The 14,762-nt window shown below is 35.3% G+C and overlaps 1 protein-coding gene across 3 annotated transcripts in view; it reads right to left on the bottom strand.

Moving 5' to 3' along the window:
* Positions 1-1,886: 1,886 nt before the first annotated feature.
* LOC132552610 (ras association domain-containing protein 1-like) overlaps positions 1,887-14,762 on the bottom strand; it is a 59,327-nt gene continuing 46,451 nt past the window's right edge. For all 3 annotated transcript variants that reach the window (XM_060216798.1, XM_060216799.1, XM_060216797.1), the window contains 3 exons: positions 13,102-13,214; positions 12,165-12,283; positions 1,887-7,942 (listed from right to left, as the gene is read on the bottom strand). In XM_060216798.1, coding sequence (XP_060072781.1) covers positions 7,751-7,942; positions 12,165-12,283; positions 13,102-13,214 — 424 coding nt within the window. In that variant the 3' untranslated portion in view covers positions 1,887-7,750. The remainder of the gene's footprint in view (positions 7,943-12,164; positions 12,284-13,101; positions 13,215-14,762) is intronic.

The following is a 14,762-nucleotide window of genomic DNA, read 5'->3' as shown; positions in this document are numbered from 1 at the left end:
ATGGAAAATATATATATATTTATATACATTTAAGTAATATCAACGATATGGTCCAATGTATGTACTGGATCCTAACAAACGTTTGTTGTATATATTACATGATAGATATATGATCAATGAAGTAATAACAACAGTATGGACAAGGAAATTGTCAAATCATTTAGGAAATCTTCCCCTTTTATAAAGACACAAAACATTACAAATGTTACAACATAGAACATATAAAGAACAAGAGGCCCATGGGCCTTAACGGTCATCTGACAAAAAGCAAGCCAAACCTAGAAAATGGGTTGAGGTCATTCACTTGAACAAACTTAGTAGCACTTCATCCCAGCATGTCACAGGCCCAATATCTACACTCTGAGCCTTTTGGTTAATGAGAAAAGTTGTTTAAAGATTTTAACATATTTGACCCCTGTGACCTTTAAAATGGGTCAAGGTCATTCATTTGAACAAACTTGGTAGAGCTCCATGCCAGTATCCTCTGTGCCAAGTATTAGCCCCCTAGAAATTCTAGTATTTGAGAAGAAGTTGTTTGAATGAAAAGTTTACACACGGCGCACGGCGGACGACGACGACGGACGAAGCACGATGGCTATAGGTCATCTTGACCCTTTGGGTCAGATGACCTAAAAATCACAAACTCTGACTGAGAACTATATGAGAACTATAGTGTTCCAATAATCCCAGTAATGCTGAAACAGCCAATAGCAGTAGTGTGGGTCGTTATTTCTAGCTTACCGCTAACAACCAGGTCTTAGATGTTTTGTCAGCCTGCGATCAGCTAGTATTGGTGGTTCCGTTAAAATGCCAATGTTTCTGGAAAATTGTTGACAATGGTGACATATCAAGGTGAAAGTGAATGTGGAATAAGTGTCCAAGAAAGTGTTTTTCACATTAGATGTGATAGTACTGTGGAATTTGTTCACAGAACATGAAATCTTCAAGAGGTTGATCCGAGGGGTACTTTCATATAAGATTTTAGATCAATCCATCCTGTACTTCTCAAAAAATAGTGATAACAAATATCCTTGTAAACATTCAAGATGGCCGCCTGTTGGCTATTATTGCTTTTCAAATCTGTCCCAAAATCAATCAAGCACAACTAGGGACTAAGGGCAACATATCGGGGTACATCTAAAATCTGAGGACAATCTATGCAGCACTTGTCAGGATATAGTGATAACAAACTTTTATTGTTGAGATCCAAGATGGCCACCTGTCGGACATTTTGTTCTGATCAGTCCAATGTCGGGTAAGCACAACAAAGGACTAAGGGGAATCTACACATGAAATCTGACAGAAATCCAGTTCTTTTCAAGAAAAAGCTACAACAAAACTTTCGTTGCTGTAATCCAAGATGGCTATTTGTCGGCCATGTAAATCAGCAAATCAGAAGGTCAACTGCATGTCAATCTCTTATGACAGAGGTCATTCATACTCGCTGGAAAAAGGTTGAAAACTTTGACAACCTACAAATTAAACTTTGACATCATTCATGGTCACTAGGAACAAATTTGTTATAACACTCAAATTAACTAAAAGGCCTTGAATAGTTTACTAGTGTCTTGAAGATGTCCTGTTCTTATTGAAGTCTTCCAGGACCCATTAGGTAAATGTAATGTAGTCAGGAGTATAAGATTAAAGAGTCTGGTTTTAATTCCAGTTTGATTCAATTTAAGGTCAACGAAAAGAATTGAAATGTAAATGTATTGCAAAAAAGCATTGAATGCAGGTGAACGTTATCTTTTGATTATTATATCATGCAGTTTGAAGAATGATAGTCACAGCTTCTTAAAAGTAAAAGTGATCTTTGTACAACTTGTTGTTTATAATGACGATCATTGTATAAACATCAATTTGAAAACAAAAAAACAAGACCAATATTACTATTTTCTGATTAAATTTAATTTATAGATAAAAATAAAACAAATCATACATGTTCAGTGAAACAAAATTCAAATACAGTGACACTTAGATTATTTTTAAACGACTTCCCCTGATTTATCAAATCGGACGAAGTAAACAAGATATTCATGTACCAGCTCCGGAAAAATGATTTGCATCTTGCAAAGGTCAAAGTTTGATAATTCACATGTAAGGCACTAGAAGGATGGTAACAGTAACTTTGATAAAATTTCTCATTCCTTAGTAATTTAGAATTTAACATTTCTCTGACGACGTTAAGTTTAGCTATAAAACTCTGATCTAAGTTATGTACAGTAACATTAATATAACACATCATACACCACTGTAGTGTTATCCCAAACCATCAAATATATACCATCATCAATCCAAAACACTTCTCTTTTTTTAATCATTTTTCATGCCTTGATCTCTACTTAAATATAAATGACATTTAATCCTGGGATTAAGATCATGATTTTTTTTCCACTGTCAAATGTCTTAATAAAGATATATGACCTATTTACAATCCAATGATAAAACACCACTGTCCAAAAGAATATTTAGCAAGAAGTATTATAATTTAAACTTTACATAGAAAAAGCCGGTCGGATAAATAATAGCCTTGTGTGTGATGCACATTTCTACAGAACACACACTTATATATAATCATAATTTTATCAACATCCAACATGGTCGGTCTCCATCACATGGCTAGACAACTGTCTTTGATGGAAAAATCTACTGTCTGTAGATCTAATAAATGAGCACATGGTCATAATTTGATTACACAGTGATGAACAAAATATAAATTTAGGTAAGGTTGTTTTACACTGCACATAAAAAACCAAGAGTTAATGATAGACTGTTGGGCTCCAGGCTCCAACATTTGTGTAATATCTGTGATACATAGAAATAGGATGACAATACAATGTCAAAATATCACTACACTACATCATTTATAATTACATCTACATGTATGCAAAAATTTAATGAACCCTGTCAATATTTAATGTAACTGCCTTACATTAATATTTATACAAAAGGATCTCGTGCAAACACAGAAATCCCGTCTTTTTATTCACAAAAACATCAACAACCTGGATGACATCTTTGCCTCCAGCTTCCCTCCCTTCAGTCCAAACCACCAAGGTTCTTTGTACAAAAATGGCGAGACATTCACTGACAGCAAGCTGTTAATCAGTGTTAAATATATCTCTTTGGTTACACTGTTCTGTTTTATACCGACAAGAGGCCAAGAGGGCCTCTTTCACCCACCTGGCTTTGTTTGGTTGCAATTGCTTTGTCCAATCGAAAGGAAAAGTAATTCTTAATGTATATAGTGATTCCTTCCTTCGGCCCCACCCCTCTACACCCAGATGGTCAGCAAAACCATTTATTCTCTCTCACCAAAGAATGCTTCAGGTCAAACTAGGACAAAATCTTGATCTTCATACTGAAAAGGAATTTGCACCATTTCCCCCATTGGACCTCGCAACCTCGCACATTTGTAAAAAAAATCCAATTATTCCTACTGGAGGAGTAGGATTTAAAATTTCCACTTTTGGGGGCCAAGACCCACCATTTAAATAGGATTTGTCAACAATGCTTTTGGCCTAATTCAGTCAAAATCCTGTAAGTCATTTATCATTAATTGTAATTTTTAGGTAAAAAGATGACGGATGGACAACGGATGCTGCACGCTGTGGTAGGCTATAAGCTCACTCAGCCTTTCAAGCCAAGTAAACTTAAAATCTCCAGGTTCAAACAGAACTACAGAATGTCTGATTGGATTGAATGAAAACATCCATATTAAATCACATGCACTCTGGCTGTGAATTTGCTTGATTGCTAACAAATTCATGATTATGACAAACACAGACCTCACAGAGATAAAATTTGTTCTATCTCAATGGTCACCATGTCTGTCAGTGATATCCCCCTCCTGTGCCAGGGGGCCGATACCCACTATTTACACACATTTTTTTCGCCTTAACCCAAGAATGTTTCAGATTAAATTTGGGCAAAATCCAATCATTGCTGAAAAATTGATGTAGTGTCATATTTGACCATAGGTTATTTTTTCTTCAGCCTTAACATTAAACATGTGTAGAGACAGGTGTAACACAATCGGCTGACAAGTCATATCGTCACCATACATGAACACAAAATGGGAAAAGTGTAACAGTATTATTTTTAGATTTTAAATTTTCAGATAAGGAAGAGTTATCAGACGGAAATGACAAGGAGATAAAGGATAGAATATATTAGGCTTTGATTTCATATTGGAATACAATACCTTGTACAGGATATGTATGAACACAATTGTATTTACTCAAATCTTTATCTTATAATGATACTTGTCTTGTGTATTATGCACCTTTAAAATGAAAAGTCACACCAATATGAAGTGTACAAACAAACAATAAAATCTACATAAATATTTACCTCATTTTTTTTACAAATTCAACATTATGTTTTTCTCAATGGTCTCTTGAACAAGTTATAACGAGACATGTAAATGACTAGTTTGAAAATTGTAAAGCTACAGATCCTCGTATAAAATGTATACATAAATACAAAGTAATTTTATAGAACGAAAAATCCTAAAGATTCCCATAACAAACACATAGAATACCCTTGGTAAAGGTTGGTGTTGTATATACCATCTGTGTAGCATCAAAGCAATCTTATTTATACAATATGTAAATCAATGCACTCACTGAAAGGATGATATATAACATGTCTATATGTAACTTTAAATCTGAGACAAAATCCCTCATATGCAAGAAGATTGAACACTTTTATAGATGACTATCATCAGGCAAATCTGAAATTTTGAAAATATTTTCTATCAAATCAGTAAATCACTCAAAAAATTGAAATTCTTAATCAAGAGATTGCCACTGGTATTGCAATTGGATATTGAACCCAGAACAACATTAAAACCACAGATTACATAGAGTAAATGAAGATGCTTGATGACACAAAGTTCCAGTCCAGGTAATGTTGATGACACTGTCCTTGTTCCTAGTTTCAAATCATCATTGTATGCTACAAAGATGCATCCCACAAACTGAATTGCTCACTCCTACCACAGACCTGGCTTAAATAGCAGTCTTCTAGATCGTTGTACAAAACATGCATGTTCAGTAAGGAACCCTCAGTTTCAGAGGAACCCTAAGTTACATAGCATGACCCATAACCACAGGATTGGTCAGATTCTGTGAACTGTTATTTCAAAAATATTTTGCCCCCACCAAAATCCAGCGTCAAGGTTATATGTACACAGTATGCACATTAAATGTAAATCATAAATTAATCAGAAATGCAATTTGATTTAATCAGAGACAACTTGTAGCAGAATCAATTTCTAAGGTTGACTGATTTTTGATTGGCTAATAAGAAGGCTTGTGATTGGATTATTTCTTAACCAGCATGCGCACAATATTGTATGCCACAAATTGTACCATGTGCACTGATCTGTTAACACTAAATGCATTGATGCAACAGTAGAGATACATGAAATTTTACATCAGAAAAAATGACCTTACTGATATGTTATCTTTACTTTTTCAATTCTTATGATTGAAGATTTTGTACTCTTTGAATACATTATCAAATTCATGCTTGTATCCCTCGCATACTATATGTGTGACAGGTAAAAGATTTATAGTGTTTTATTATTGGAATACAAAGGCATGTTCTGTACAGATATCTTATAGATTTATATCAGATCTTTCACTCTGAGTAAGTATAAATACAGAAATAATTCATTAAGTGGATGCACACAATCCTTAAATGAATAGCAATAAACACTAGAGTAGGCAAAGTTTAACCTCATAATTAATATAGCTTTTAATAATTTCAGCTTCTTTTCCAATCTCCAATAGACCTTTATATTGTTTATTGAACAATAGTTCTTAAAATACTTTTTAAATAACTTCATATATTGGTGTTATCATATTAAGTACATAAGCTTTTGATGTCACTAACTTTATTTGTTGTTTTAAGATATTTAGTTTGAAGACGCTGCCCTTGAGAGTGATAAACAATGTACATGTGTGCCACCCACAATCAAGAAAAAAAATTACTCTCAATTAGTCAACCCATTCTATTAATAGCAACAGGAAATTTGGTACAATGTTGCATTATGATCATATCTGTGATATCGCTGACTATATTGATTATTTTAAAAGATATTTTCTAATGACTTTTACTGTCACAGATTGTCACATGTTGATCTTATATAGACCACTGAAAATAGATATCAGTGATCCAGTAATTCTGTGCATTCCACCAACTTGTCCCATCTCAGAGTATTAACTTCAAACCAGTGATGGTTCACAACTGAAACTCATCTGAATAGTGTCAGGAACATCTTGGCTGTCACTTTTATTAAGTTTTTAGGATAACGTTAACTTGTTACATAGTTATTGCATGCCATGCTACTTGTCTTGAAAGATGGTGGCATTATTTAAAGCATGTGATTGCCGCTAGGTGTTGTAGGTAACTTGCTGTAAAATTCAACCAATCAGAAAGATAGGACTGGTGGAATCTTTAACTGTGTTACATTTCCCCTAAAAACATTGAAATATTTTTTCAACCCATGAAAACCTTAGTCCCACTTTACATGTACTAAACTAGGGAAGTATGTACAGTTATTAGGTATTGATATCGTGGTACCAAAATACACAGGTCGTTATCAACAGGGTGTTTATCATCACACATGTTCTCAAATGAGTGCTCGTGACCCTGACCATGACATAAAGTATTGGGGGTGGAAAACTAGTCATACCATATTTGGTTTCTGTGTCAAAGCCCTGGTATTCTTGAGTATCTTTGTGCAAGTTTTTCATGTCATGGCAACAGTTTCCAGGCAACGACTACCATACATAAACCATAACATCAGTTGATAAATTGACAACTTGCTCGTCTTTATCAGGTAACTGTTGTCAACAAGTCATGCCTGTGACAACAAATAGGTCCATGTTTGCTTCTTTGACAAGTGAGGACAACTATGACTCTGTAAGAACCGATATCTTGGTGAAAAGTGACAATAATGTAACTGTTTCACCTAGACATCCCATGATTAATCTCATTTACATCAATCATGACCCTCTCACCACATCATCATATTGTGACCTTCTCACTGTCATCACTGAGAGTAACAACCACCAAAATATTGGCACTCTTGTCCTCCTTTGGACTAGTGACATTGATTCTTAACCTCCTTGGGACATGCCCTACAATATAAATCCTTAGACAAATGTTTGTCTTCAAGAGATGTTCATTTCTTGTATGACACAACATTTCAAATCCTTAAGACTGCAGTCTTTTTCAGTGGAAGACAATCATGTGTCTTAAAGTCATTCTGTGCCTGGACTACATCAGAACATCTGTCACAAGTCTTTCCGACGTTTTGGTGAAGCGAGTGTCAAGTTTGGCCTCTACCAGAGGATATCTGAGCTCATCAGTGGGCAATTATCCATTGTTTCTGGAGACCTCATAGTGTATAATAAGTAATCCCTTGTAGGGAGTGGTATCCATGACTCACTCAGGATTCTGTCACAGCAAAAGTTCATGAGGTCTCACAAATGGTTGCCCCACCAGATTACTCCTCACAGCACCATGATAAATATCTACACAACCATCACAGAACAAAGATTCAGATCAGTAACGTCCAGAAATCACTTGATTACTGGCTGAGCTTGACTAGATTTAACATCTAGCAAGACTGTCATAATGGTTTGATTTCCTAATGAATCTGAGGAAATTCTCTCAAGAGTGTACATTAACAAGACAATGAAGCATCCTGGGTAATATCACTGGAAATCCTAGATAATCAGGACTCTTTGCTGGCTTGTTTCTCCATCAAGGCAGACTTCCTGCGCTCTTTCCGTAGCTCTTTGAAGCGTTGATGGATAATTCTCTTCATAACATGATATTTGTACTGCAGTTGTGATATATATTCCTTTTCCTCTCTGTCCAGCACAAGTAAGAAGTTCTCCAATTCTGGTTTACTGAAGTTCTCCCACTGAAAATACAAGAAAGTACATTGTTAGCATGCTGAATTTCTCCTATTATGTCAATACATTGAACATTTGTGAGCTTAAGTTCTCCAACTAAATCATCATTTACTTACTGATATACATCAAAGTACATTGTAAGCTTCCAGAGTTCTACTGAAATATAACTCAGGAGTACATTGTAAGCTTACGGAGTTCTCCAACTGAAATATACATCAAAGTACATTGTAAGCTTCCAGAGTTCTACTGAAATATAACTCAGGAGTACATTGTAAGGTTACAGAGTTCTCCAACTGAAATATACATAAAAGTACATTGTAAGCTTACGGAGTTCTCCAACTGAAATATACATAAAAGTACATTGTAAGGTTACGGAGTTCTCCAACTGAAACATACATAAAAGTACATTGTAAGCTTACAGAGTTCTACTGAAATATAACTCAGGAGTACATTGTAAGCTTACGGAGTTCTCCAACTGAAATATACATAAAAGTACATTGTAAGCTTACGGAGTTCTCCAACTGAAATATACATAAAAGTACATTGTAAGCTTACGGAGTTCTCCAACTGAAATATACATAAAAGTACATTGTAAGCTTACGGAGTTCTCCAACTGAAATATACATAAAAGTACATTGTAAGCTTACGGAGTTCTCCAACTGAAATATACATAAAAGTACATTGTAAGCTTACGGAGTTCTCCAACTGAAATATACATAAAAGTACATTGTAAGCTTACGGAGTTCTCCAACTGAAATATACATAAAAGTACATTGTAAGCTTACGGAGTTCTCCAACTGAAATATACATCAAATCACATTGTAAGCTTACAGAGTTCTCCTTTTGGCAATACAACAAACCAGCCTAATGCAATTTCCTAAAGAGATATACATCCATATACATAGTGATTTTGGAAGATTTTCTTCAGGTTAGCAATGTCAACAGAATCTAAGTTCATATAACACAACCAGTAGTATGTATGAAGGTTCGATGACTGTCAGATGGACAGATGTCAGATGACCCAAGACCCTAGCAACTAACCAGATCTTAAGTCAGCTACCATTCTGAATGACTTTGATCATTTTTCCCTTCTTGATATATAGAAATATTTACTAAAATCAAGAATGAGGCTATAGAGATTGATATAATGAATAAGAATATAAGATTGATTCTCCTTCACCCAAGAATGCTTCAAACCAAATTTGGGAAATATCCATTCATTTTCAATTAACTCCTTTTCCCCTATTGGGCCCCACCCCTTCTGCCCCAGAGGCCCACACCAATTGTGTATATACTAATCATTCCTCTACAACCAAGAATACAGAGTGGGATTTTGAAGAATACAGAAGTTGAATTTGAATGAACTTGCTCTATAATCCCCAATGGACCCCACTGCTTTTACCTTTGGGGATATAAATCCTCTTTTTATACAAAATTGATTTCCCTTCACCCAGGAATGCCTCATACCAAATCTGGGCAAATTCAAATTCTTACAGGAAGAGAAGGATTTTAAAAGAATTTGCTACATTTCCCCCTCTTGCCCCAGAAACCCAACCCTTGGACAATATTGGAAAATATCTTGCTTTTCCTGGAGAACAAGATATATTTTAAAGAAAATGATAGATTTCCCCCATTTGGCCCCATCCCTCAGGCCCAAAGTGGCCAAGACCGGTCCTTTATACAAAACTGATTTCCCTTCATCCAAGCATACTTCAATGCAAATTCACACAATTTCTGAAAAAACAAGATGGATTTTTAAAAAATTGATAGATTTACCCCTATTAGGCTCCATCTTCAGGCCCCCAAGGATGCTTCTGACAAACTTTGGTTAAAATTTGTTGGCTTGGCTAACAACATTTTATAGAAAAATTTGACAGATGCTGGACAGATAATGGAATCCAAGGTAAACACTTTAGTATCTAGTTAATTTGGCCTTCTGGGCTAGGTGTACTAATAAAAGGGTCAAATCTATGTTTTTTATTTTGAATTTAAACATCTGCAAAGTATGTACTAAGCTTTAAAAAGAGGTCATACACCAAGACCTTTATGTGACCTCCTATAACTAGAGAAGTTAAGACAGATGTCCTACAGGTTCACCAACAAATGACCCATCACAATTAAAGAGAAATAGGTAGTTGGCATATTGGTTTTTGTGTACAGTGTTGTTCAGCTGCAGTCTATTTGTATGATACCTACTGGCAGAAGTGATAAAAACCAGGTGTGTGGGAGTCAGAGCACTGCACACTTATCCCCCATTATGCTTACAACTTTCACAGCCTGGACAAGATAAAACCTACATTGATCAAGGCATCCATGGCACATTAGGACTAGCAGTGTTAAAACAGTAGTATGAAAAAGGACTAGAATTCCCAATGACACCCAAACTCAAACTTGCCCTTTTAGACTACCACAGTTCCAATTGTCCCTGACTTACCCTCTAATCTCTACCTACTGATTATATACTTAACAAATAAACAAGAGGCCCAACTGGTCTGTATCCCTCACCTGGCTTTGCTAGGCTGAAATTGCTTCAATAAAACTAAACAAAAAGGAATTTAAGACTAACTGTTCATACCAAATTGATTTCCCTTCCCTCAAGTATGTTTAAGATTTGATGAAAATCTATTCAGTTGTTCATGACTACAGTAAAAGCCTGTGTAATATGCTCACCTACGTAACGTGTGCAGGTACGTTTTGGGTTGAAAATAGTAAAAAATGCTTCTATTTGCATAATGTGCTCACCCAAAAATTCAGTCAAAATCCATCCCTGGCAAAGAAATCTATCTCAGAGTGTTCAGCTTTTTCAAAATTTGTTTTCATCTCATTTACTGACTTTTAATTGCCTGCTGTTTAATTACAGTTGCAATAAAATTGAAGAAAAAAAAACTGCCTTATGTTTGTGTACTTCTTGTTTGTTTCATTAAACATCAGACACATTACTCTTCATCATTCACTTACCTATACAATAAACCTACGTCAATTTATCTAACGTACACAAACACCTGTCTTCATATTAGGCCTAATCAACAGTGTTCAGTATTAAAATCACAGGTACAAGTCATTATTTACCTATTTATGACCAAACCAGGTAAATATGAACTCCACGAGTCAAAATTTCTTTCATGTCTCACTGTCACATAGTGAGACCTCTAGCTGACATAAACTTTGTATATTCAGATATATACATAACAGAGCATGGAATGGTATTGCATGGAATGTACTGTAGGCATGTACATGCGTATTGTCAAAAGAAAAACACTGTTTCATTAAACATTTTGCGCTAAGACTATTTCCTTTCTATTATTATAGATATTCTTCATAAAAATTTGTGCTGGTTTGATGGTTTGGTGTTGCATGTGCAGTGGACCAATACGTTGTAATTAGCCAAGTGTTACGCACAGAAGACTTTCTTCTCTGTGTATGAATTGACCGATGTTGTCACAAGAAGTGACGATGTTTTGACAAAAATTAATTTTGAGACTATGACTGATTCTTCCCTTGCTTGACAATTGATTTTCAAATTTGACTCTAATGGTTTGTATTGACATGTTCTGTAATCATTTTGTTTACTATTGTTGCTCCTAAATAAATCATTAAACCATTTTAGTGTCAACTTACAGGAAAAGTTGACAAATGACAGAAGGACAGACTCAAATTCAGATTCAAATGGTTAATAAATCCTTGCAGAGTCTTGTGAACATAAACTCAAACATCAAATTTGGTGAAAATCTAACTGCAAGTAAGCAGTGTGCAGAAAGTGATAAAATGGTATTTTCAGCATTAGTCCAATAACTATTGCAGTGATGGATGAATATGTTATCAAACTCATGTTAGGTCTAATTGATAATAGCGCACATACGAAAATTGCAGAATAACTTAGAAATACACATGTTACAGTGCAAAAAGTAAGAAAATTGTCAATTATCATCATTCAAAGTTCCATAACTCATGCAAATATTGACAATGGTTATCGAACACATTCAAGGTCTCATGAATATAAAGCCACATAACAAACAAAGTTTGGCGTGAATTTGACGACAAATACACAAGTTATTTTGTGGAAACAGACTCACAGACAAGCTGATTAAGATACGGCACCCTCATCTCGATGCCCGACCCTAACAATATGTTCAGTTTTCCCTTCTTGGGAGTTACAAACCTTATTTTCACTATAATACATATATATGAACCGTTGGTCAGGAATTCTAGCCAAGTCCCTTTGTGACTTACCACAATTTCTCCTGTTTCATTTTCCTGAAGGACAAGCCTTGTACACAAAAGTCGCTCCTTCTCCCAGTGGACACAAGTAGACAAAAGGTTCTCACTGCCAGGCAGCCTCCGCAGTTTCACTGTAACATCAATGACAACAAGGTATACAACAAATGAACCAACCAGCAAACTAATGAGTATCAAACACGTCCAGCTTCATATCCCACAAAGACTGTAAAACTTTCCCATTACTTTCATCAACCTGCATCTTTTGAAACCCTGTATTACATGTTTGTCCTTCAGTTGAAAACTTCTTGCCTGAAAATCATGATATTGAGAACATTCCCTTGGATATCAAATCAACTGCTATGTGTAAACACCAAAGGTTGTGGATGTAGGACTGTTGCTTTCCAGAAATGGAAAATTCATGATAGGGAAATTGAAATCATCATGCAGCTTGGAAAGAGGCTGTCTATATTGGTCTTGTTGTAGGGAAAATTGAGATAAATGACTGATGTAGTCCCCCAAGGGGGAAATGTGAGACCCTCGGGCCTTGAAATTCCCAATTTCAATAAAGCATCTTAACATGCTTCCATCCATGAAGACCATTTGATTTGACCATATCTGGGTAGTAATAACTGCAAATAATTCACTGTTTTGATTCATCTTTGGAGAGGTTTCTGCAGAATTTCATTGAAATCATTTCAGGGGTTTTTGAACAGAAGTCAGAAGTGTTAAAAAGTTTATGGATGCACAACACATGATGCAAGAGAAAAGGTGATCGCCATAGGCCTTTGTTTCAGGTCACCTAATAAATGAAAGTCGATGTGTGCTGTTTTTCTGTCAGAAAAAGTCAGCTCATCGTTTCAAACTTACCTGAAGTACCAGCATCTGAAAAGTAGAGACGTAAAATCTGTAAACTATGGTAATTAAATCTATAGCAAGTAGTTGATCTCACCTATTTTACCCTTGGGACTGTGTTCCTGCTCATACAAGGCAAACTTCCTGGGATGATCGAGGATGTGGAACTTCTTCAATAACAGTGAGATAACATCTGTGGCTGTCGTATCACTGAAACAAAATCACAAATGCTGTTAGTGACACTTTACTAAAACATCAAGTCAATACATATTTACAAACCAAAGAATCTATTGCACCAACAAACCCATGTCTGACAATATCCCCAACCATATTTACTGTAACAACAAGCCAATTTGCCTTAACAGCTGTCTGACAATAAAGACCTATATATGATAGAGGTCAATTGACCTAAATTGCTTGACTACTCTGCAGCTTACAAAGAAGATATTGTCAGATCATAAAAACATTTTCTACAAATGTGAAATTCTATTCATTTTACATGCTACTACAAAAATACCATGGCTTCAAATCCAACACTTGTTGAAAAAGAAATTTAAAGATCTCAATTAATTTCATCAAAGAAACCTTGAAAGTAGTTCAAGATCATTCATTTTAATAAACTTGCACAGTGGATAGCGCATGAAGACGGGACAAAACATGACAGCTATGGGTCATCATGACCCTTTCGGTCAGATGGTCTTAAAATGTCGCTAAATATTAACATTTCACTTTAATAGAGTTTAACACTTTTAAAAGGGTTGCATGGTCATAAAGCGATCAATTAAATATAACCAATGACATCTTTACATTAAACGGGGAAACTGAACAGGGTCACATTTTTCATCTATATACTGGTTAGATACTTTAAGTCCTGATGACACACACCAAGGATGCAAAAAACTGGTAAAATTTGAGAGTTATCCTAACATTACAACGTTATTTTACCCCGTATAGGAGAACATGGACAAGAAATATAAAAAACTTGCTATGAGTTTCAAGACCTATCTCACTGAAGTAAACATATTTCAGTATTTACATCACCTATAAACACATGTTATGTTAACTGCAGTGCTGACAGATAAACTGTGGAGAGGAATGATAATATTTATCCGAGTTCTAAGAGTAACCTATGAGACTCCGCTGCATCACTTTTCAGAGTTACCAACAACATTTACATAATAACATAAATAAAATACAGTATTACCATATCTCAGAGTGAAATATCAGGTCATGAGCAGCTAAAACAAAAGGCCAATAGGGCCTGTATTGCTTACATAAACAATAGTGCTAAAGCCCTTAACAGTTATCTGATGGATAGACAGAACCCTACCAACAGATCCCTAGGCATGAAATAAACTTTCTTAATATAAGAAATAATAAACCCCCTTTAACAATGTTGCAGACAAAATCTGGTTAAAATCTACCCAGGCATTAAGGCGGCATAGCGTTATAAAGCAAAATATTGACTACCTTTGCCTTTTGTTGTTGAAATCTGTCATTAAATCTAATCCTTCGTACAGGAAAATAAGATTTTAAAACTTAAATCAACATGAGATTTGGAATACAAATGTGTATAATGATCATACTAATTACTTGTCCTTTGATGTCCCAAAATGTTAATAAGTATTTAGCAGATCTTGCTCATTGTCACTAGTTCACACTTTTGAGTCGGTGGTTAGGTAATTGGCTGTACCGTTGTACAACAGTGCTAATGAGTATGCATGTCGACAAGGTAGGTGCTTAGGTAATTGGCTGTAC

The sequence above is a fragment of the Ylistrum balloti genome, unplaced genomic scaffold (assembly GCF_031769215.1).
Source record: "Ylistrum balloti isolate Yb309-2 unplaced genomic scaffold, AGI_CSIRO_Ybal_v1 Utg370260, whole genome shotgun sequence".
In the NCBI taxonomy this organism is placed as follows: Eukaryota; Metazoa; Mollusca; class Bivalvia; order Pectinida; family Pectinidae; genus Ylistrum; species Ylistrum balloti.
This window is presented reverse-complemented; position numbering and strand designations above follow the sequence as displayed.